The 26,099-nt window shown below is 33.5% G+C and overlaps 1 protein-coding gene across 1 annotated transcript in view; it reads left to right on the forward strand.

The window, feature by feature from the left end:
• Nucleotides 1-26,099, forward strand: part of LOC145296709 (muscle, skeletal receptor tyrosine protein kinase-like) — a 669,635-nt gene that overhangs the window by 493,292 nt on the left and 150,244 nt on the right. The window contains exon 7 of the mRNA XM_080142688.1: nt 18,527-18,539. Coding sequence (XP_079998814.1) covers nt 18,527-18,539 — 13 coding nt within the window. The remainder of the gene's footprint in view (nt 1-18,526; nt 18,540-26,099) is intronic.

The following is a 26,099-nucleotide window of genomic DNA, read 5'->3' on the forward strand; positions in this document are numbered from 1 at the left end:
TGTTTTTTGATCACCCGATATATATATATATATATATATATATATATATTCTATAATATAAAGCTGAACGTGTGTGTGTGTGTGTGTGTGTGTGTGTGTGTGTGTGTGTGGTCACGAATAAAAAATTAAAAAAAAACTGATTACATATGATGATAGAAGATGTATAGAGGATCAGGAATGGTATGTTTGATCTGGCAGAACGGTGTTTCATTAAAATTGTGGGGTCTGCGTTCGCGCCTGGCCCCCAAAGTATGGAAATAAAAAATGAAAAAAAAAACGTTTACAAGGGTTTTTGATATAGATGTATATAAGAATACTTTGATAAGTATGTTTCAACTTAAATAGGGATGATATAATAAAAATTGTGGGGTCTGCGTTCGCGCCTGTACTCCATGGAAATATGGCACAAACTTTAACAAAGAATTTTCATATCTATTTGCGTAAGTATACTTTGATAATTATGTTTCAGTTTGAAGAAATATGGTATAATAAAATTATTGGGTGTTCGTTCGCGCCTGACCTCCATAGAATGTAAATATGTCACAAAGTTTAACAAGGTTTTTTTAAAAGGGGTGAGGGTTCACAATAACACCTTAACTTTAATCTTAATTCACGTTAGCTTTTATTTATTTTTTTGAGTTGAATCATATTGTGTCAAATACATTCACCTCATAAATTCACGTTCTTATTAAAGTGAAAGCCAAAAAAAAAAAGTCAGAACTTTAGACAATTCTCGACACAAATTTTGCATAACTCTGTTTTTTCCTTCTCCACTTGCACGTGGCACTCTTTCGAAAATAGATAAATAGATAAATAATAAAAAATAAGAACGTTACTTGTTATCCTGTCAAAAGAAGGAAAAATGCTGCTCACCTGATTACGTGTCTTTTAATAACATTTGCATAACCTTTTTATTTTTATTTATATATCTGTTTAAGCTATTTTGTCAGTGTACTAGAAGGAATTCAGTTGATTACAACCCTTTCTGCGTGTTCTTTACATTACAATAGTACAACTCTGAATATATATATTCCTATATATTATTATAAATTCATTTAGAATTCGAGAAAACAAAAACATTTATGTAGAATTCGAGTGTGATACCGGAATACTGAAACTAAAGCAAAACAACCTTCACTGCGGAATTGATATTTGACCTAATTCACTTTGTAGTTAATTCATCACGTTTTTTCTTTTTTCTTTTTTTTCTTTTTCTTTTTTGCTTTTTTGCCTCAATGATTCGAGTTCGAGCCCTCCCTAAAACATTTTTGGGATTTTTCAAACACCCGGGCACCGCCGGACCGTTCGTATTACATCACATTCATTTTTTTAATTGTTTTTTTTTTTTTTCGCAAAATTGTTTGTTTTTATAATAATTAAACAGGGTTATTACTTCGCTTTGTTTCCATTTTACAACCCCCAACCACACACGCCTCTAAAACCCCGGCCAACGCCGGGTACCCCCGCTAGTATATATATATATATATATATATATATATATATATGAGTTCCTTCAGCCATAATCCAAACCAAAACCACAACTTATGTAGAATTCTTGATAAAATTAATTATAAAAAAAAAAAATAGATGTGCCATCCGCTATTATCGAAACCGAAACTAAAACTTATGAAGAATTCAATAATTAAACTCGGATGTAAGGGTGCCACAGAAAATAAATAAATAAATAAATAAATAACACACGCTATCGTATTACTATATGATGCTGAAGCTGATGATGATGATGATGATGATGATGATGATGATGAAGAAGAAGAAGAAGAAGAAGAAGAAGAAGAAGAAGAAGAAGAAGAAACATTATGGATTGTTTCCCGCAAATTTTCGTTACTACTATTCTTTTTTTTATATCATCACAACTAAATATGTTTTTAAAAATAAGGAATTTTTTTTTAAGCAATTTAATCTCTAGTGTCATTTGGGCTTTTATAAGCGGCGACTCATTAGTAGAAAAGAGAGAAAAATAAAAAACATACGTACATAAATAAAAATGACCCAACGACAGTTGACACACCAAGCAGCTGGTCAGCATGTTATGTAGTGGTTTGATATACTTTAGGGTGATTCTTTATGGGATGGATAATTATGGGATGGATTGTCCAGTTTTATCCGTGTTTTGGCATCTCTGATTTTTTTGTTTTTTTTTGGGGGGGGATATTTTTTATTTTATTTTATTTTTTTTTATAAGCTATTTTATATATATATATATATATATATATATTGCGTATGTTTATCATAAACAAAGCACATTGCCACTGGGACGTGGAAACTACTGTAAATTAGAAACCAAATTAAAAAGGGCATCCTAAGTGGGGAGCGATGCAGCTAGATGTTTGTCCACATTACATTTACATTTTTATATGTTGCTACAGAGAAACAAGAAGCAGCAAAGGAAATCCAAAGTTAAGCAATTCGGGGGAAAAAGATATTAAAGAAAAATGTTTTTCGGCATTTGAGGAACTTTGCAATGAAGAGGTGTAATTTTGCTGGTTATTTGATTGGTCGGGTTATTTACGATAAGGGACAGAAGTACAGTACGTTCGTCGGAGCACATTCTATCTAAGTACTTATAACAAAAGCTTGGGTGCACAACATTTCGAGGCGATACGACAGGGGCTGGAGTTTGGTAGATAGTATGAGATTAGAGGCACAGCTCCGTCTAAGGTTGATGTACTAACCCGATTGTGAAACGGCACTAACCCTATGTGGGTTTAACCGGCTTCCTCCAAAGGAGAAAGTTCCATGGGAGTAGGAAATTCACGAGCGATTTCCAGTCGCATGTACATCACCGTTATGGGAGATGACGACGTTAGCTTTTTGCAGCTCTTGCGGGGAGGTGTCGGCGTCCTCCTACATATAGCGTTTGGAATTACCAAATTCGTCACCCATTTTAGTAATGACCAGGCTCAACGTTGCTTTGCCCCGATATAGCAACAATACTCCATGCATGGGCGAATGTTGGGTTTGTAGCGGTTAGGAGACTGACAAATCTGAGAAGTTTTCTAGGCCGGTAGAAGAAGTCCACCTTCAGTTAGCAGACCCTTTCGTTTTGTTTTGTTTTTTTGTTTTGTTTTGTTTTTTTGTTTTTTTTGTATCACGGCTTTTCAAGGCCCAGAAACTACACTAGGACAAGGGTTAATAAGTGTTAGGTAGATGGTGAGACAACATGATCAGTAATGGTGGAACTTGGATAGGGCTTCATTATTTAAGAAGAGGACTTATCAACTCATTTATATTAGATGTGAAAACGATCATGTTATATTCAGTTGGGAAGCAGTCCCACAGTATTATTCTCCACATACGGAAAGTTCTAGGAAAAAAAAACTTTATTCATGGAAGTTTCGTCCAGTTTTAGGCACAAATAGAGAGTGTGGGAAATTGGTAGACGTGTATTTATTTCGAACGTTTAACAGGAAGGAGCATAGATTGAAGCCCAGTAGTACTGAAATTAGCAACCCATATCACAGTGTAGTATCTGTTCTTCAGATGCTGCACTTCAATTTCTTGTTCTCTGCCAGAGGAGGAGAAGTCCTTCACGACTGAGACAATTTTTAATTTTTGTTCCTTTTCTCCACGTTAAAAAACGACCCTGGTGTCTAACTTTGTCCCGTGAGGAGGCATTGTAAACACTATCAATAATTCCCCCCACTCTTTATCTGTGCCTAAACCTAAACGTAGATTCCATGAACAAAGCTTTTTTCTTAGAACTGCACGCCTGTGGAATTGTCTTCCGTTTTCCTGCTTTCCGGCTGACTACAATATGGTTGTCTTCAAGTCTAACGTAAATAAGTTCTTGATGAGCCGTTTCATATAAGTTATCAACTTTACCAAATTTTCATTACTAATGATTACTATAATGTCCAATTTCTACTGTACACTCTTTAACCCTTATCCTTGAGTGGCCTCTTGGCCTTGATAATGTGGTGATGCCTATGTAAAAAAAAAAAAAGGAACCCATATCTGTATTGATTTTCTATTTGGTACAGCATCATGCCGTCCTAACTTGTGATGAACTTGGAAAGCTCTCTGTGTCGCAGTTATAGATTCATCATTCTTCAAAAATATTTCTTCATTAAAAGCAGGATGTGCATCATTCCAAGTCATATTGTTTGATGAGGATATCGGAAAAAATCGGCAAGGTATTAGCTAAATGAAAACATCATTTGCACTTGCATACGTTCATTAGTAATATAGAGTTTAAAGTTTTAAATGTGGGAGGTATTTCTGCTGCACCCTATATATTCCTGGAGTTTTATCGTGGAATGTTGTTGATTCAAAAGTTATTTATCTGATCAGGCTGAAATCTTGCGTGGCAGTTAGTGTTACCAAAGAGCATCAGATTCGTGCATCAAATTTAGAAAAATCAGAAGTTGAAATTCCGTCAAGTGTTCTACGGTCAAAGATCATCGATTTGTCTGTTTATCTACCTAATAGGCACTTAAGGTAAAATAACAATACTCACTCCCCCCCTCTCTCTCTCTCTCTGTCTCTCACACACACACACATTCTCTCTCTCTTTCTCTCTCTCTCTATCTCTCTTTCACATACACACACATACATTCAAAATACTATTATGACATGTCGTCTTCAGAATTATCTGCCCTTGCTCCCTTTGTTTCAGCTCCTTTGGCGTTTGTGCCGCCATAAATTTGCCGTTTTGATGATAAGTCACTGAAATACAGCTTTCTACTCCAGCATGTTATTTCTAATAACTCTCTTCCTGGTGACTACTTCCCTCTTGCATATAATAATCGTCTTTTCAAGACAAAGGTCAATAGGCATTTCCTGTTTTTGCGATAATCATCTTACTTTCTTGTTAGCTTCTTACAACAAGTGGCTTAATGCCTTGTCTGGAGTGATTTTCGCGATTTTTTAAATTGCATATATATTTTTTTTAATATTAGAATTAGTTTTTAAGCAGATGTTAACGTTTTCGCGGATTATCACAAAAATTTCTTCGTTTAAACATACTAGGGGCATTCCAAAAGTAGTGCCTCCTAGTTTTTATTCTGCCCGAATGGATCAGAAGGTGGTCGCACATTGCATTTTTATGATGGCTGAATTTACTGATCTGAAAGTTTTATTCCTTTGTTGCAGATATTAACGGTGTAAGATTCTAAGAAATCAACCCCTGTCATGAATGCGCGTCAGAAGCAGAGATGCGTCATTAAATTTCTGGCAAAAGTGCATTTAGAATGGTGGTGACTATGTGGAGAAATAAATTCTTGAGCACAAAAGGTCGGCCGTTTTAGTGGTACTACTCGCGTATTCATTGTTTTGTAACTTTTGGAGTTTAAAAGAAAACTAGGAAGATTTACTTTTGGAATGACTCATTTTTCTGTAATGTTTTAATGTTGTGTAAATTTCTTTCAATTTAAAATGCAGATCCAGTTAAAAAAACGTACATTACATGAGATTCGAGCTCTGATATTTACATTGTAAAAAACAACTAATGCCATGGAGTCATGTGTTCTCCCCCTATTCTATTTGGTAACTCGACAAAAAAAAATCGGACCTAGTAATTCACTTCCGATCGTCCGTTCGTTTGTTCGCACTTTTCTCAAGAAACATTCTTTGGATTTTTTTTATATTTTAAATTTTTTTTGCACAAACATTAGTCATGCTGAAAGTAAAATTTTGTCAGAATAGATCTTCTGGGATAACTTTCGTTGCAGCCCTCACCCCAGGGGGCATTATACGGGTAAAATTGTCCCAAATCGTTCATCAGTTCATTTGTTTGTACTTTTCTCAATAATCTTGAATTTTTTTGGAAATTTTGCACAAACCTTAGTCATGGTGAAAGTAAATGTTTCATTCGTGGCGGGGGACCGCGCACGATTGGCTTGTTTTGCTTTTAACCAACGATATATTATATTATATAGACAAACTTTTAAAAGTCTCTTAGTTTAAACATATATTATATAGACAAACTTTTAAAAGTCTCTTAGTTTAAACATATATTATATAGACAAACTTTTAAAAGTCTCTTAGTTTAAACATATATTATATAGACAAACTTTTAAAAGTCTCTTAGTTTAAACATATATTATATAGACAAACTTTTAAAAGTCTCTTAGTTTAAACATATATTATATAGACAAACTTTTAAAAGTCTCTTAGTTTAAACATATATTATATAGACAAACTTTTAAAAGTCTCTTAGTTTAAGCATATATTATATAGACAAACTTTTAAAAGTCTCTTAGTTTAAACATATAGGTAAACTTTTAAAAGACATAACTTTTTCATAGCGTATGCATATAGAATGATAAATACTGTGGAAGAAAATATCTCTAAGAAAATAGATGATTTTCTTAACATTGATATATTGATAAGAACTGACAGAACTCGTAGAAAATTCCACGGAATGAGAAATATATTCACTCAACAACTCAATGTTTTGATAAAACTGATATTTTTCAGGATAGTGCTAAAAATTAGTTTTGGGGGGGATTAAAAGGAAATGACACACAGGAAATATGAGTTTCTTAACATTTCTATCAAAACAGTGTCCATTGTATTTTAAATATAGAACTGGTCCAAATAAGATAAATTAATAAGTACTAATAAATACTCAGAAAGTAATATTGTGCTACATAGTTCAATACAAATAGTATGAGAGAATCTTTAATTTACTCTTTCACTCCAGCATCACTGGGCAAAAAAATGATTTTCTCTATTGTTTCTTTCCTTATTTATGTTACGTTTCGTTGACATCTTCGCTTACGAACAGCTAAATGTCGAAATTACTACGTGTTCTTTTCTCACGTTATTACAACAATGACCATATATTATTATAATGATATTCGAAAACGAGGCGACATCAACGAGAGGTCACACTCTTATTCTTATCGAGTTTTACCAGATTGGCTTTTTAAAGCCACATTTCGTGAATTTGGCCTTTTTTAAAAGCAGTTTAGCCTTCAAAGTTGTATTTGGCCTTTTTCAATAGGGTAACATACGTACTAACTAAGGAAGGAACAAACAGAATATTATATAAATATGTTTCTTCCATTTGGAGCAAGTTGCTGAAATCCTATGACAACGAACTTAATTAAAGGGAGACAATCATTGCAAGAAAATTAAAAAATAATCCAACATTAATTTTTGCAATTTGTTAAATAATATCACTTTGCTTTACAAGGCGCCATTCATAATTATACGTCTTCTCAACTTTTATGGTGGCGTCTGGCGTTGGCCACCCATGAAATGCATCTTTCATATCGGTTATTCATACGAACTTAAATTATTTCAATATGACTTTTATAGTTGTCTCTAGTTGAATGTGGTGCGTAAATAACTTAATGGATACCGTCGCGGACTATGTAATCGGTTATTCTGAGTACAGTACTTACTTTAATTTATTGCGGTTATTTATTTCATAAAAACTGCAGGGAAATTGTAAAGGTAACGGAGGCGAGAAAACTTGAAAGTTATGTTAGGCTAGATGTTCAATTGTTTCTTACATACTGAGGTTCTTATACATTTTTACTTTTAATTATTGCGTTTGGAATTAGAATAGTTTTTTAAATTGTGGCTTTTGTATAAAGTTTAGCTTTGGTATAAAAAAAAATGTGTATAATTTGTGCTGAGCTTTAAATTTAGCTTTGGTTTTGAGCCTTACTTTTAGTTTTGATATCAAATCAATCCTTCTTTTGAATTGGAGCTCTAAGTGTTTCTTTGATACTGAACCTATTCCCATCTGTGAATTTCAACCTTATTTTAGCTTTGGTAGTGAACCTTCCTTATCTCGAGATTTGAGCCGGAAGTTTAACTTTAGTATCGAACCTAACCTAATCTATTGATTTGATTAATGTTTAGTTATGGTTTTGAGCCCTAATTTTAGCTTTTTACTTTTAATCCTAAGTTTAACTTTCCTATTTCAGCCTAAATTCAGCATTGGCATTGAACCTACGCGTATCTCTGGATTTGAAGCTTACGTTTAGATTTTGTTTTGAATCCCAAGTTTAGCTTTGGTATGAACCATAATTTTAGTTATAGTTTTGAACCCTAAGTTTTGCTTTGGTATAAAACCTACATCTATCTTTGGATTTTAACCCTTAGTTTAGCTTTAGTTTTGGAGCTACGTTTAGATTGGGTACTGAATCCTAAGTATATCTTTAGTATTCAACCTACTTTCATATTAAGATTGAACTATAAGTTTAGCTTTAGTTTTGAACCCCTTTGGTATTGAAGCTACTTTTATCTCTGGGTGTGAACCATAAGCTTAATTTTGGTTTTGAATCTTGAATTCATCTTTTCTCTGAATTTGAACTTGCCTTGTTTATGGTTGAATTAAATTATTTTGTGTACATTACATTGTTGTATTTTTTATATAAATAAAATAACCGGGTAATAGTAAATAAAATTGATAGTATTTCTGCCTTAGTTGCCTGGATAATTCCCTCCCTGATGCTTGTTTCCCCGGCTGTACCAACATGAAGAATTTTAAATGTAATATGAACAGCTTGCTGTAAACAGCCCACGTAGGATGCCCATATAAATATTTCCATTAATCCACAGTCTCAGTGAGAGTATGTCTTGTTTTGGGTAATAAAACTTGTCCTAGAAGTTCAATTTTAAACATGTTTTTTAATGGAAATCGCTCTAGACAAGACATTAAACCACTTGATGTAAGGGGCTAGAAATAAAATTTAAATGTAAAGTGAACAAACATGCGTACCGCAGATTTAACCGACATAAGTCCAGTTCAGACAGACAAGTATATAGAAGCAACAAGTAACGTTAAGAAAGAAATAGCAACAGCTAAGAGAGAATTTACTGAAACCACCAAAAAATTTGGGCGGGTGCATCTGTTACTAGTCTCTCACTCCTAGACAAGGTTCAAAAGAGAGTCGCCAACCTGGTAAGTCCTGAACTGTCATCTAAGCTTCAGCCTCTGTCCCATCGACGAAATGTTGCATCCCTCTGCCTGTTCTACAAGTACTTTAACGGTGAATACTTCGACGAACTGCAAGCACTTGTACCCCCTCGACGTAAATACCCCCAACAAACCTAACAAGCAGCTAAATCCCACCCCTTCACAGTAGAGATCCCTAGATGTAAGAGAGCCTTCTACTCCAATAGTTTCTTCCCCAGAACCGCTAGACTTTGGAATTCCCTTCCGGGTTCCTGCTTCCACAACTGTACTGCCATGCAGAAATTCAAGTGTAACGTGCGTGAACCGACATCTTGATGCTCAACTCCCCACGTAGTACCCCTGTAGATTATGTCCCTGATAGTAGCCCCTTACATCAAAGCGGCAATGTGCCTTGTTTGGGGTGAAAATGTAATTTTAAAAAAACCCCACAAGATTGTCGCTTAAAACTGAATTTTACTTAGTAGTTTATCCTTTAAGACACGGGTCTTTGCGAAGGTTGAAGTTTTAATCCACAATTATAAGAATATAGTTGCGTAATATTTAAAAATTTCTACCCGGTCATGGCTGTTGAAATGAGAGCATGCTACTCCTGTTGATTAAATAAAAGGTTCTGTTCAAAATTCTGGGCATATTTCAGAGTTTAATAGAAAGATTCCCGTGATCATCTATACGTGCGTCTGCCATTGCCCATTACTTCAATCAGTATGGTCGGGATGGTTTTCAAGTTTCACAACAATCCTACCAAAGAGCCAGCAATGCCTGTAAGACACCAATTTCTGAGATAGAATCTAACTACTCTCTTTGAGAGTTGTTTTTTTTTCTTTTTTACATAGACATCACCACTTATCAAGGCCAAGAGGCAACTCGAGGATAAAGGTTAAAGAGTGTACAGTAGAAATTAGACAATATAGTAATCGTTAGTAATGGGAATTCGATAAATTTATTAACAAGTGCAACGGCTCATCCAGAACTTGTTTACGTTTAACTTGAAGACGACCATATTGTAGTCAGCCGGAAAGCAGGAAAACGGAAGACAATTCCATAGGCGTGCAGTTCTAAGAAAGAAGCTTTGTTCATGGAATCTACGTTTAGGTTTAGGCACAGATAAAGAGTGGGGGGAATTATTGATAGTGTTTTCAGCTAGACGAGTGTTTGTTGTGGAAGTTTGGCGAGGGGGGGGCATAGATTGAAGCTCAGTCGAAAACTATCAATGAAAATAACGATTCAGCAGAGACAAACTCGCAACATCTCTTCTGTGAGATAGAGGTAGCAAGGAAGAGAAAAGGACATCTCCCACGAGGCTACGAAGTCTATTTTGAACTCTATCAAGGCAGGGCAAGTCCTTTCTAGCAGCTCCTGGCCAGATGTGGCAACAGTATTCCATCCTTGGACGTACCTGGCTCTTATATAGATAGAGAATTGCATCAGCAGTGAGATATCTACTGGATTGATAGAAGGATCCCACCATTTTTCCAGCGGCCTTGGCAACAGAGTTGATGTACGTATTCCATTTAAGATCAGGAGTAACAGTCAAGTCCAGAAGCTTGTCAGAACTTGAGGCCTCCTCAAGACGAGAGCCATTCATTTCAATGGAAGCCAGATGGGGATTAAAATGTTTATAATGTAAAAATAGAAGCTTGGTTTTAGATGCATTAAAAGTAACCAGCCACTCCTTTCCCCATTGTACCACGTGCTTAACATCAGAGGAAAGAGAATCGAAGAGAACTTGGTCGTTTACTGTCTTAGATGTGCTACCATAGATGGTAGTCTCATCAGCAAAAATGTCTACAAATGATGTAAAGATGTGATTGGGAAGAACATTAATGTAGATCAGGAAAAGAGTTGGGCCCAGGATGGACTCCTGAGGAACTCCAGCATTAATACTGTGGGCTTCTGATTTTTGTCCATTAACTACTACTCTTATGAACATATCAGAAATAAATGATTTAATAATTGAGAAGACATTGCCATCTATACCATAGCTAGAGATCTTGTAAAGTAACCCTTTATGCCATAGCCTATCAAAGGCCTTTGATATGTCAAGAGCAATTGCCCTAGAAAGGTTGCCTCCGTCGAGAGATTCACTAATCCTATGAAATATAACTGTAAGCACATCTGCTGTAGATCTAGCAGAACGGAAACCATATTGTGTGTCACTAAGAAGGTTATTTTTGCTGAGATGGTTGATTACTTCTGTATTTAACACAGATTCCAGCAACTTACTCATGACGCACAGGAAACTTATTGGCCTGTACTAAGAGGGGGATGAGCGATCACCTAAATTCTTAAATACGGGGCATACTGATGAGATTTTCGAGGGTGATAGGAAGCAATTCTCCTTAAGACAACGTTTAAACAGTTTTGTAAGTATGGGCACTAGTTCTGGTTGAAGTTTTTTGAGTACTATAATTAGAATACCGTCAGGGCCGGTTGTTTTACTGGAATCAAGGTTCTTAATTAGCTTGGTAACATCACGTACAGATATTTGTATATCACATAGCATGTTTTCTGATACAGGAGGAAATATTGGGGGTTGGCGGCCTTGGTCGCAAAGGGTAGAATTAACTGCAAAGTTCTTGGCAAAGTTTGGCTTTGTCTGATGCTGACGAGATTACCTCAGTTGTGACTTCATCTCATTTGAAAAGGTTGGCTCTTATTATTTTTTTAGAATATACAATAGTGTAGTCAATAGCGGCAATTCTGCTATTCTTCCTCTGTTTAATGGGCGTCGGGCTATTATATCTATTAAGAATAAAGCTGAGGTCTTTGCTCATCTTTTTTATGACAATTCTTCTATTGATGATTCTGGTACTGTTCTTTCTAATTTTCCTTTGAAAACTGATAAGTCTCTGGATTCGATAATTATCACGCCACTGCTAGAGTTCTTTCTGATCTTAACTATCATCTGGTTCTCATCCAACTCCTGATGTTCTCAAATGTTGTACTACAAATTATTCAATCTCTGTTTCAAAATCATCTTTCCCTTCTTGTTAAAAAGAGTCATCTCTTAAAGATGCAGGTGGTCGGTGTGACTCAACTAAGTATCGTCCTGTTAGTCTTCTCTCTGTTATTAGCAAAGCTTAGAATGGTTACTTTACGTACAGCTTGTGTATTTTCTGGACAATTTGGGCCTCCTTAGTAACGTTCAGTATGGCTTTCGTAGTTTTTGTTAAACTGCTGATCTTTTAGCTCTTATAACTGAGAGGATCTGTCGACTTATGGTTAATAAAGGAGAGAATAGGGACATTTTGAAGATCTCCGACAGAATGTAACATTCTGTTTTTCTACATAAACTTCCACAGAGTGTGGTATATTGGTCCGTTTCATAAACTTCGTATTGGCGGTGAGGTTCTTGACATCATTAGGTATTTTCATTCTGATCGACTCTGGGTGATGTCTCTTCCTTCTCTTTTCCTATCAATGCTGCTGTTCCTCGCGGCTCTATTTTAGGCCCCACACAGTTTCTTCTCTACATCAATGATCTTTCAGATATTGTTCAGATTCTATGCTGATGGTATCACTCTCTGTTCTAGTGTTGCTTCTCGGCCATCTACCTCGGATTAGTTTAAATATTTAGCTAATTTAGAAGTTGACTTGAGTTCAGTTGTAGATCGTGGTACGAAATAGCTTGTTTCGTTTAATCATGTTAAGACATAGCTTGTGTCTTTCAATCGTAGGTGTGTCGCTTTTCTTCCTGAGATTCTCATGGATAGCTCTACTCTTAAAAACTGGTCTTGGAAATTTCTTGTTTTTTTTTTCTTTGTCGTCAAACCTTTCTTGAAGTACATACGCTAGATCCATCGCACTTTCTGTTCTTCAGAAACTGCTCTCTTACAGGCACTACTGGCTTTTCTGTGGAATTGTTGTGAAGCCTTAGAACCATCCCGACAATATTGATTGAAGTAATGCTTACGATGGGCAAAGGCAAAACACCTGCAGATGAAAACTACGAACACACGAATCTTTCTATCGAACTCCGGCATCTGCACGGAATTTCGAACGGAACCCTTGATTTAATCCACAGAGGTAACATGCTCTCGTAAAGTAAGTTCTCTCCATAAGGCGCAGAAATGTATATGCAATTTCATTGGCACTACTCTATCTTCTTCTCTGCTATCTACCGCTCACAGGCGTGAGGTTGCTAGTCTCAGTCTTTGCTATAAATGCTATTATGGTATGTGTTCTTCAGAATTGTCTGATCTATTCCCTGTTTCTCGTGTTCTCGCTCGTTTAACTCGTTGGTCTGCAGGTCACCATCGAGTTATTGTTTTAATACCTCATTGTAATACAGCTTCCTATTCCAGTACCTTCTTTTCAAATAATGCAAGGTTGTGGAACTCTCTTCCTGCTCACTGTTTCTCCTACTTAATACTTTGTTTTTTCGAGACTAAGATCAATAGAAATCTCCTGTCATGGCAATGATTGATTATCTTTCTTTCTCGTTTGCTTCTTACATTAAGTGGCTTCACGTATTGTCTGGAGGAAGATGTGATATAGGCAAGAAAGCAGTGATTGAAAATCCAGCGCCGAGGGGTTGAAGACTCTGCCCTACAAAAAAAAGCGTTCGTTTAGCCTCGTCGGTATTCTCCGGTAGAGGAGCCTTTAGCGACAGCCATGAAGTAGCACGTTTTCAAAGCAGAAGATAAAGAAGAGTAGAGAGCCTTTGATGTAGAGGGGGGGGGGCTACTATCTGCGACATAATTTGTAGGGGGTACTATGTAGGGAGTTGTGCAGCAATCTGTCTGTTTACATTACACTTAAACTTTTGCATGTTAGTACAGTCAGGAAAGCAGGAACCCGGAAAGGAATTTCAAAGTTTAGCAGTCCTATGGAAGAGACTATTAGGGTAGAAGGCTTTCTTACATCTAGAGATTTCTACTGTGTAGGGGTGGGATTTTGCTGCTTGTTGGGTTTGTCGCGGGCATTTACGTCGAGGTGGGACATGGTCTTGTAGTTCGTCAGAGCATCTACCATTAAAATACTTGTAAAACAGGCAGAGGGATGCAATATTTCCTCGATGGGACAAAGGTTGAAGTCTAGCTGATAGTGAACTGCACAGAACTACACCATAGTCTGACTTTAATTTCATTTTCTAGGTCAAGTACAAGATCAGGTTGAGCAGTCAGTGCATAAGACTTTGTGATGCACTCTAGTATACAAAAAATGCCTGAGTAGCCTGTTGGTATTCCCCTGTAGGCGTGCCCCAGAAAGTAGTAATAAACTAACCCCTTCTCAATGAGAAGGTAAAACCAGGAAGCGTGAATCTCCTGAGATTGTACATATACTTAACTGGTGTTTTCTCTCTTCTACGGCGAGATGATGTGACACAAGGATTGGAAATCTAGATTTTAAAGGCTAGTGCCCTAGAGAAAGGGCACTTTGGCCTGCAAAAAAAAAAATTGTATCGCATTTTACTGTGAAACTGTCTCCTCCTCCTGTTATAGTTTATTTCTAATCGTATGATACGATTTCTGAAATGGAGAAAGCAATGCCTGGGAGAGCGGACTTCCTAGAACTGCACAAGATCAGAGAAATACCTCAGTCAATAGGAAAGAGGCCATTAGTGCCCTAGACCCTGCTGACTTTTAAAAAATGGACTTGGAATGTCGTCGTCCTTCTCTCCTCCTCTTCCTCCTACTCCTCTTCACCAAAACAAGACAAAACAAAACTAAAAACAACCGCTCTCAGTCCAAAACTCTCTCTCTCTCTCCCCTCTCCCTCTCTCTCTCTCTCTCTCTCTCTCTATATATATATATATATATATATATATATATATATATATATATTGTTCTTTCTCTCTCTTGCTTTCTCACTCTTTTTCTTTCTCTTTCCTTTTCTTTATTCTTTCTTTCTCTCTTTCTCTCCCTCTGTATTTTTCTCGTTCTCTTTCTTTGTTTATTTTCGGCTCTCTCTCTCTCTCTTTCTTTGTTTCTTTCTGTCTTTCTTACCCGCTCTCTCCTACCCATCCACTACGGCTTTTCTCTCTTTCTGTCTCTTTCTCTCTCACTTTTATGCTTTCTTTTTCTCTTTCTCGTTCTTTCCTTCTCTCTCTTTCTCTTTAGCTATCCTCTCTCTCTTTCTCTTTAGCTATCCTCTCTCTCTCTTTCTTTCTTTATTCTTTCTTCTCCCTCCCCACCGCCCCTTTTCCGTCCATCCACTACAACACTTGTCTTTTTTCCTAACCTTTTGCTATTACACTGTGTCCCCCTTTTTTTCTTTTTTCTTTTTTTCTTCGGGTCTTTTACTACGCGAAGAGCATTGCCCTCCCAAATCCACAAGAGGCTTTTTTTTAACGAAACCCAGCTTTTCTCTTAAGACCGTAAGCGGGCGGGAGAACTGAATGGTCGCGCATCTAATTTATTTATTTATTTATTTTATTTTATTTTATTTTTCTTGTAGAACTCAACCACTGACAATATTTTTTTGAAAAAAATAATAAAAAATAAATAAACGGTCTACTTCTGAGAAGAAATCTTTATCAACTCAAAATATAATTTATTGGCCTTGTTTTCTCAACGATTATTTCCAAATGATATTAAGAAAATCAGTGCAAATATTTTATATTTACGAGTAATTTCATTTTTAACTATTTGTGAAATTTTAAGTAGGATGGTCCTTCGGGTGAATGTGGTATTGTGGCGACTGAGATGATTCTAATTAAAAGTACCTATTTACAAGTCTCCCCCCACAGGACAGAGTTCCTATTTACAATGCCTCCCCACGGGACAGAGTTAGACACCAGGGTCGTTTTTAAACGTGGAGAAAAGGAACAAATATAAAAATTGTCTCATTCGTGAAGGATTTCTCTTCCACTGACAGAGAACAAGAAATTGAAGTGCAGCATCTGAAGAACAGACACTACACTTTGATCTTGTCCCGAAGGCCAAAAAAAAAATTAATTGTCTCAGTCGTGAATGATTTCTCCTCTACTGAGAGAGAACCATAAAGTGGAGTACAGCTTCTTAAGAACAGATACTACACGTCTAATTAAAAGGAGGATAGACATTGTCAGTACTTGTGAATAAGGATGAACAACGACATTCGTGTTCCCTTCACATCTGAATGGCCTTGTACCTAATTGTTTCAAACGTTATAAAATGTACAGTTTTATATTTTCTGCAACTAAGTCAAAAGTGTATATATTATTCAACACTTTATGGATATTTAAGTAGGATGATCTTTAGAGTAAATGTGGTATTGTGGTGACTGAAATGATTCTAGTTGAGAGTAGTATATGGAATAGAAGAATGACCAACAATCACTATCCCCCACATTTTGATGACCTTGTGTCTTATTTGTTGAAAATTTAAATTTAAATTTCTATATTTTTTTGCATAGAAATAATTTAATGTCTTGCCCTCGGTCAAGGAAAGAGGGAAACACATGTAATTTTTGTGCCACTCTTTTATCATTAATTGGGACGACCTTCACGGTAAAATGAGTCATTTTGTAAATCAAATAAAGTTTAGTTCTTTTGAGTAGGGTAGTCCCCATAGAGTAAATGTGGTATTGTGGTGTCAAAGTGTTAGACAAAAAAGTTAAAGAATGAAAAGAACGGTGCTTCGACGAATGGGTCAAAATGCGGTCAGTTTAAAGTAAGGTGGACAGAGGATGACCCGCTCTCCCTCCGCCGACTCACGCACCCACGCACGCGCATACACGCATATACGCATACACACACATAAACATACACACAAACAGACATACAAACACACACACAAATATACACACACTACATTTTTGACTGTGCTTAAGCTGTAAGTGAAATTGATTTTTCTATTTGTGAAAAAAATAAGCCATTGTGTAGCATCTGTTCTGCTGCTCTCGGTCAGGAAGGAAAAGTCCTCCTAAACTAAAGCAATTTTTGTCCCAATTCACAGTGTTATGTTTTTTTAATAGCAGGGTCAGGCTGGATATTTTTTTCGCATTAACCACCGACTTTGTGTCGAAATTGGCCATTTTGGAGAGGAAAATAAATTGCCGCTTCAAGAATGATGGAGATTCTGTATTCGTCCAAAGAATAAGAAATCTTTCTAGACTGCGCCAATTTTAATTTTTTGCCCCAATTCATAATGTCCCGGGTTTTTTTGGGGTTTTTTTTTTTTTTTTTCTTTGTTTTAAAAACCGACTTTGTGCCTGAATTTGCCGTCGTGGGATATCTGTCCTGTATTTAGTTCTATAGAAAGAAATCCTTTCAGACTGTGGAAATTTTTGTTATTGTCTAATACTTTCTTTATGGGGAACTGGATATTTCTAACTATAATATTTTTTTCTTTTTTTGAAAATAGAAGACATTGTGTCTAACTTTGCCCTCATGGGTAGACAAGAAAACTGCGGCATACAGTAAAGAAAGAAAGAAAGAAATTTGAGAAGGAGTTGTATTCTTTGAGTCGTGAGGTTGTTGTAAAACTATAACACAACCCCTCCTTCTATCACTTGCTTTCTTCGAGTCTTTCTCGCCCACCGCCTGTACCGAACGTCTTTTTACGCTTTCCTTTTTTTCTTGTAGTTCTTTAATACCTTCTTTTCTTTCTTCCACGTCTTGGTTGAGTGTCCCCACTTTAGACCACGAGAGACTGTCTATCGCTGCGTATGTCGCTATATCTTCCCCCACCTACCCATTTGCCCCCCTCTCTCTCTCTCTCTCTCTCTCTCTCTCTCTCTCTCTCTTTCGCCCTCTCCATCCTCCTCTTCCACAAATACACACGGGCACACATATGTACACAAACAGGAGCGCGCACATGTTCGATGGAAGAAGAAAAGGCATTTTTGTAAATTCTACGATTTTGCCATTATAGACTTTATGGAATATATTTTTTTCGCCGACAACATGAGAAAATTGTTTGTTTAATATTTACATCCAGAAAAGCCAACAATTTTTTTTTTAATGCCAAAAAACGATACACATACACACACAAAAAACGACACAGAATTCTTTGAATATTGACAATGTGACGGGTAGACCTATTTAAGTTCCCTTAAAATTCTAAACATAAAAGAATGAATAAGATATCTTGGAGTTCTTACAAACAAAACATAACGCAATTTATAACGATTTCTTTTTATTTATTTTAAAAATTCATAAACCATTTTTTTTTTTTAAATATTTATAAGTGTTAAACGTTTTTAATTGGTTCATTTTGTTGTGGGTTTTTTTTCGGTGTCAATATTTTTGCGTTTTTTGTTATTGTTAGTTTTATAGAATTCCAAATTAGAATCCAAGACACAGAATAAGCAATTTTCTAACATGAATTTTTATTTAGAACTTTAAGGGAAAAAAATTATTTTTACTTCATGCGATGACAGTTAGCGTGTCTCTATCGTCCTTATTGTTGTCATAAATTGGTCTGCTTTCTATCTCGCTTATTATTATCCGTATTATATTTTGATAATAATATGTTAATGTGACTTTACACTGGTTGTACATAAAAACAAAAACAAAACTTGATATACAAAAATAACACGCGCTATTTTATATTATTAAAAAAAAACAAAGAAACGAAACCAAAAATATAAAAAAAATAACATTATGGCTATTTTTAGCATTTCACCAATTTAACATGGATATGTCAATCAATTGGATATTTCTCTTTTTCTTTTTCATTTCTTGTCCATTCCTGGGGAATACAGAAACCACCAAAAGGTAAGAAATTTCAGATTTCATTATTTTCTCAGAGTTTTAAAAAAATGTTTAATTCTTTTTTCTTGTTTTTGTTTTATAGTAAAAAAAAAAAAAAAAAAAAAAAAAAACGTGGACGCTTCTACACTATTGGGACGAAATTTCGCAAATCGTAAAACTGAATTTCACATGAAAACAATTGTATCTACGTATTCCTCGAATTGTTATGATGATTGTATCCAAAAATTACGAAAATCGATAAGGTAAAAAATTATTCAAAGAAAATAAAAACAGAATTTGATGAAAACAAGCGTAAGACACTGGATAGTCGAAAAGGGAGGTAATTTTCCGTTTCGATTTAAACAAGATGGCCGAAATGTTTTACCTGCTTACACGATTAAAGTTATTTTTTAATAATTCAATAATATTCAGGTAATTTCGACTTCATATTTTGGAAGCTAACACTGTAACTTATTAGAATCGATAAAAAAAATCAGTAGAAACCATTGTTTTTTATCTGAAAAATTCATTTATCGACTACAAAATTTCGTTCTGATAGTGTAGAAGTACGAAAATGTGTTTTGTAAACTACATTCTTTCATTTTAGTCTATCTATCTATTTATCTATCTATTGATTTCTGCTAAGCATCCGTCTATCTATGGCTGGATGTCTGTCTGCATGTCTGTCTGTCAGTTTATCGTGTGTTATCCATCTAAGCTTGTTCATATCTGAACATTTCAACTTTATCTCTCAGACTGTTTATTTATTTTTATTTCAGCTCGTTCCTAGTTTTCTTATCTGGCAATCTTTCTTTTTTCTCTTTTTTCTTTCTTTGCCCTCTTCCTATCTCTCTCTCTCTCTCTCTCTCTCTCTCTCTCTCTTTCCCCCTCTCTCCCTGTATATATATATATATATATATATATATATATGTATATGCTTATGTTTATGTTTATGTTTATGTATATATATATATATATATATATATATATATATATATATATATATATATATACATGTATATGTATGTATGTGTGTATAAACATATATAATGAAATGAAATACTGGCGTGCAGTAAGAGTACAGGTTGTATAATACAGTAAAAAATAAAGTCCAAATAAATATAAGTATCAATATTTATAAGACGATCCCAGGCAGATAAAGAAAGCACAATATCCGAGATAGAGCAAAAAATATAAATGGAAAATTTGAGTAAAATTATGTATGATAACAACAAAATTTATTGTTTGATAATGGAGTACAGATAATTATCAAATTCTTGGGAAAAAAATTTTACGACGTTCCACAGCTTATTATAAACACCGCAACCTCCCCACGTTAAGAACGGCTTTCGCATTAAACACTCCCCAATCTCGAAAGCCGTTTATAACATGGGGTGGTTGGGGGTGTTTATAGTACGCTGTGGCAGGTCATAAAGAAATACCAAATTCTTTTCCTTAATCCATGGATTTTCAATGAATGGCTCATCTCATCAGAGGAAATGTTGTAAGCAAAATAGATGTGGGTAATTTTAAATTTTGCTTTTTAGCAAAAAGATTGAAAATTACAACCGAAATGATAGTGTAAAAAAGGATACCCAAAACTGAAAAGCAATGAATATGTATTATGAAATGCAATGAATATGTATTATGAAATGCAATGAATATGCATTATGAAATGCAATGAATATGTATTATGAAATGCAATGAATATGCATTATGAAATGCAATGAATATGTATTATGAAATGCAATGAATATGTATTATGAAATGCAATGAATATGTATTATGAAATGCAATGAATATGCATTATGAAATGCAATGAATATGTATTATGAAATGCAATGAATATGTATTATGAAATGCAATGAATATGCATTATGAAATGCAATGAATATGTATTATGAAATGCAATGAGTATGCATTATGAAATGCAATGAATATGTATTATGAAATGCAATGAATATGTATTATGAAATGCAATGAATATGTATTTTGAAATGCAATGAATATGTATTTTGAAATGCAATGAATATGTATTTTGAAATGCAATGAATATGTATTATGAAATGCAATGAATATGTATTTTGAAATGCAATGAATATGTATTTTGAAATGCAATGAATATGTATTATGAAATGCAATGAATATGTATTATGAAATGCAATGAATATGTATTTTGAAATGCAATGAATATGTATTTTGAAATGCAATGAATATGTATTATGAAATGCAATGAATATGTATTTTGAAATGCAATGAATATGTATTTTGAAATGCAATGAATATGTATTATGAAATGTAATGAATACTTGTATTTTGATGAGATGAGCCATGAAAAATCCATGAAAATCTACGGACTAACCAAAACACTTTAATAATTATCTGTACTTATTTATAAAGAAATAATTTTGTTGTAATTGTACACAAGTTAACTTACACTTTTCATATATATATATATATATGTGTGCGTGTGCGTGTGTGTGTGTATTTATGTATATATATGTGTTGTTTATTTATATATATATATATATATATATATATATATATATATATATATATATCGGTTTTATTCATTGGTTTCCTTGATGTAAATCCAATGAAACTCGCGTGATTATTAAGGAGTGCTCAATGCAGGAGAGAGCTGGTATATAGTCTGTTTATTATACAGAAATTATTTATTACATATGTGCACACATGTTTCAGTGGTGTGCCAATGCAGGGACAACACTTCATCAGACCAGGAAAGAATTGCTATTGATATAAATGAAAAAATATATATATATTTTTTTTTTTTTAAATTTTTTTTGTTTTCATGTATTGATATACATATATGTATATTCATATATACATACATGTATATGTGAAGGTATGAATATGAATTTGTAAATGTATATATATTCATATATATATATATGTATATATATATATATTCATATATATATATATGAATACACATGCATAAAATATGAATATATATATATATATATATATATATATATATATATATTCATATGTGTGTGGGTGTCTGTTTATATATGTACGATATTGTAAAGTAGATATCCCTTAAAAATATTTTTCTGTATACATCCAGAAATATATATGGATATATATATATATATATATATATATATATATATATATATATATGTATATATGAATAAAATTATATATGCTTAAATATATATAAATATATATATATATACATTTATATATATGCATATATATGAATAGAATTATATACGTGTATATATATAAATATATATATGAATATATATATTTCTGTTAATATTAGTTTTATACATACTTATCTTTGTTGCTCTCTCTCTCTCCTACTTTCTTTTCTCTCCCCCCCTCTCTCTCTCTCTCTCTCTCTCTCTCTCTCTCTCTCTTTCCATGCATATATATATACATATATATATATATATGTATATATATATAATGTGCGAGCCATTGCCTTATTTTAGTGCCTCCTATCAAACCACATGCAAAAAAAGATGCGTTTGCAGTTTTATAACTCTCGCCTTATTTGTTATTCCCAAAACCAACGTAACAGCAAAATCACTTTGCCAAAATGTGTCAACAGTACCCCGACCTTTTTGCCTAACAGCACAGTGTGCTTTGCCTCCTATGCCCTGAATATATTTATGTTATATTTAGTGGCAATAGAAAAATCAAAGTGGAGTATCTGTTGCTCTACTGCATGTTTTCTCTCCTCGGTCAATGAAAGAGAGATCTTTCTAAACTGAGGCATTCTATGTGCATTTTCTTTCTTTTTTCTTTCTGTTTTTTTAAGCTAGCTTGATTTTTACCCGTCTTTAATGGCCGATTTTGTGTTTAACTCTACCCCCGTGGGGAGGCATGTAAACAGAAACGCCAATAAACTGATCCGTGCGTGTCTGCGTATGTTTGTCGATATTAAAACTGGTTAACTATTACTAATACCGACAGAAATTATTTTAACAGTAAATTCCGCTGGGAAATTAATTTAAAAAGAAATTATTTTCATTTGCTTACTCATTTGTGGCCAATTTAAGTCGACCACATTTTAATATGAAACATTAAAAAAAAAGTGTTTGGCGTTGATTTGGGCATTTTTTCTTTTTTTTACAAATGGAACAAAATATCGTAAGAAACTTTTCAATAAACATCAACAATCGTGCGAAACTGTAATGTTTTACAAAAGTTTCATCGAAAATTCAAGAAAATAATGGTGGAACATAAAATGTCCGCATGATTGGTGACACTTATTGATTGGATTGCTACCAGTATTTTTTATTTTCGATTTTGGAGCAATTATCGAGGGTCGATACGGATGTAACGAGACTAGCTTTATTCTGTTCTAACTCAACAATCTTTGCTCTACTTGTGTCCGAAAGATATTTTTAACAATATCCAGTAAAACAACAAAAAAGGATAAAAAACGTAAATATGCAACAAATGAATGTTACCAAAGGCAAGCAAAGTTACTCTCCTACCTGCATGGATACGTTTTGTTGTGTGTGTGTGTGTGTGTGTGTGTGTGTGTGTGTGTGTGTGTGTGTGTGTGTGTGTGTGTGTGTGTGTGTGTGTGTGTGTGTTTAGCTTATTTAAAAGCGTTTATTTGCTTTGAAACAAAAATAGTGTAAAGTCCGTTGAGTTAGATTGAAAGAAATTGGCGGTCAAATTACATCCGTATGGACTCTCGATAATCACTCAGAAAGCGAAAATTAAACAAAATGTTGATAAAAACCTCATTCAATAACTGTCATTATTCTTACGAAACTTTAGTGGTTTCACCGAAAATTAAACAAAATAATGGTGGAACGATTGGTGGCATTTATTGAATGGGTTTCTACCATTTTTTTTATTTTCGATTTTTTAGCTATTATCGATGGATCGATATGGATGTAACGAAACTGTCATGGTTTTCTTCAAACTCAACAGACTTTACTCTAATTTTGTTTTAAAATGAATAAACAATTTAAAATAAGTTAAAACAAAAAAAATTCTTAAGCAGATAGATAGAAGCGTATTTTATCTTGCTTTTGGTAAAATTTATTTATTGTATATTTATTTTTCCCTCTTTTTAGTTTTGTTGACTATTGTAAAGAATGTGCCGCTTAGTTATCTTTTATGAATAGTGAATTGAGATAAATAATCCTCGATAGCCATTTTTTAATTAAATACATAACCGGACCGGAAGCAAGTATCAATCAGATTCTTGCCTTCTGCATTTTCGGCCTTTACTCGCTTCCGCTCCGGTTATGTCATTTGTTCAAAATGGCTACGGTGGTTTATTTAACTGAATTCACTATTGAGGATAAATGTAAATTGGCTTCCAACTTATTTCAATTACATTTTTACGCGAATAGCTTACAAATTAGTAATGAACCCAAATAACGTGTTTTGACTACTTTCATAAACTGTATTTCTTTTTTTTTTAATCCATGTCATCAATCGTAATGTTTACGATTGTTGTTCGAACTATCCTTTTAATGTTGCAAAAAAAATGCAGTTTACCTTTTTGAATATTTTAAAAGTTAACGTTAATTTATTGTCTTATTGTTTCACCGATGGGGGCCATTTTTTTATTCCACTTGTTTTTGTTTGTTTTGTTTGTTTTTTCTTTTGTTGTCTTTTTTGATGTTGTTTGTTTATTTGTTGGTTATTATTTCTTTTTGCAGCAAAATATTTGTATTTTTAACAGATTTATTAATTATACATTAATTATGCAGAAAACACTTAACAACTTTTTTTTCAACTGGATCTTATGAATGCAAAGACAAGAATAAAAGAAAAAAAAATAGTTCGTAGATAATTGTGAACTAACAAATGCCTTCCTTCTCCCAAATACAATGGCCATCCACCGGAATAAAACTTTGAATAATGATTAAAATTTAGAGATATTAAAAAGTTATTTAAAAGTTTTATTTGTACACAAGTTAATTAAAGATTAAAAATTAATTTTATCCAGAATGCGGTCAGTATTGGTGATATATTCTAACGCTCACTATACTATAATTGATTTATGTTATGCGTATGCATAAGATAAATCAATTATAGTATAGTGAGTGTTGGAATATATCACCGATTTTGACCACATTCTGGATAAAATAGTGTTAGGATATATCACAGATTTGAGCCACATTCTGGATAAAATTGTTAGGATATATCACCGATGTTGTCCACATTCTGGATAAAATAGTGTTAGAATATGTCACCGATGTTGGCCGCATTTTGGATAAAATACTGACTGGATAGTGAGTGTTAGATGATATTAACGTTGAAAAGAAACGAGCAGATTTTGAGCTCGCCGTGACTGGTTCGAGTTTGTCAAGAGTTGAGATTACTACATACCTTTTTGTGCCATTTAACAATAGCCAATAAAATAAAAGATGAAAAAAATAAATATTAAACTAACAGATGTTACAAAAGTAAAGCCAAGTTCATCTTCTGCCTAGCTGGATACGTTTTAATGTTTTAACTTATTTTAAAGCGTTTTTGACTTGAAAATAAATGCAGTGTAAAGGCTGTTGAGTTAAAATAAAAAAAAAAATGATTATCTGCTTATGACGAGCCTCGATAATCGATCAAAAATCGAAAAATAAAAAGTACTGGTAGAAACACATCAAATAAGTTTTGCTTAAATTTTATTCTCTTAAATAATTTTGATTAGGAATTCTGTTCTAATGCGTGTAATATAAATTATGTTCGTTTTTATTTGGAGCGTGTGAATTATCGAGTGTTAAATATTCAGTATATTTATCAAATGAAATCATAGAAAATATTTATTTTTACTTTTTCGTTTAAATTAATATTTTAATTTTATTAATTTTAAGTAATTATATTTTTAATTATAGAATTGATGAACGTTCATCTGCAATAATAAAAAAAATAAAGTAAAATATATTAAATTTATAAATTGTCAAAAAATTGTAAAAACATATGAGAAATGTTAACATTATTCTTAATATATGAAGAAAAGTTTATTTTTTAAAATAATGGGTCAGTTTGAAATTTTAGTCGAATAGCGGTGAGTACTAACAATTTTCACTTATTGGGATTTTTGTTGAAAATACTTTCCTCGCATTCCCGGTTAACGGAATAAACGAATAGCAGATTGATATTATAAAAACTCTTAGCAGTTTTCGAAGTTCAGACAACAATAAGAACTTGCGTACATCATATTTTTAATTATTTTTTCTTTTTCTTTTTCATCAGCAAATACATAATATCCGGTTTAACACATTAGTGTAATAGAATTTTCTAAACACACTATAGACTTTGGCATGATTTACAAAATAGCTATCAATAGTTTCTTCAATTATTCTTATAATTCTTATTTCTATCTTTCAGAATTCTATTTATTTGCCTTCGCATAATCATAAACGTTTGTTTCCCGATCCATAATTTCCATAATTAATAACTAAGATTGTTTTCCGCATAGCAATTTAAATTCAAAAACAAACGATTTTTCTTTACATGCTCGTTTTTTTTTGGGGGGAAATAACGAAATAGCGTCATTAGCAGTTTTACCATATGCTGTCATTGTTAAAAAATATTACAGTTACGAATAATCGATAAACACATTTGTTTCCTTTTATC

This window comes from Euprymna scolopes, chromosome 17 (assembly GCF_053919585.1).
Source record: "Euprymna scolopes isolate OS-2025 chromosome 17, ASM5391958v1, whole genome shotgun sequence".
Lineage (NCBI taxonomy): Eukaryota > Metazoa > Mollusca > Cephalopoda > Sepiida > Sepiolidae > Euprymna > Euprymna scolopes.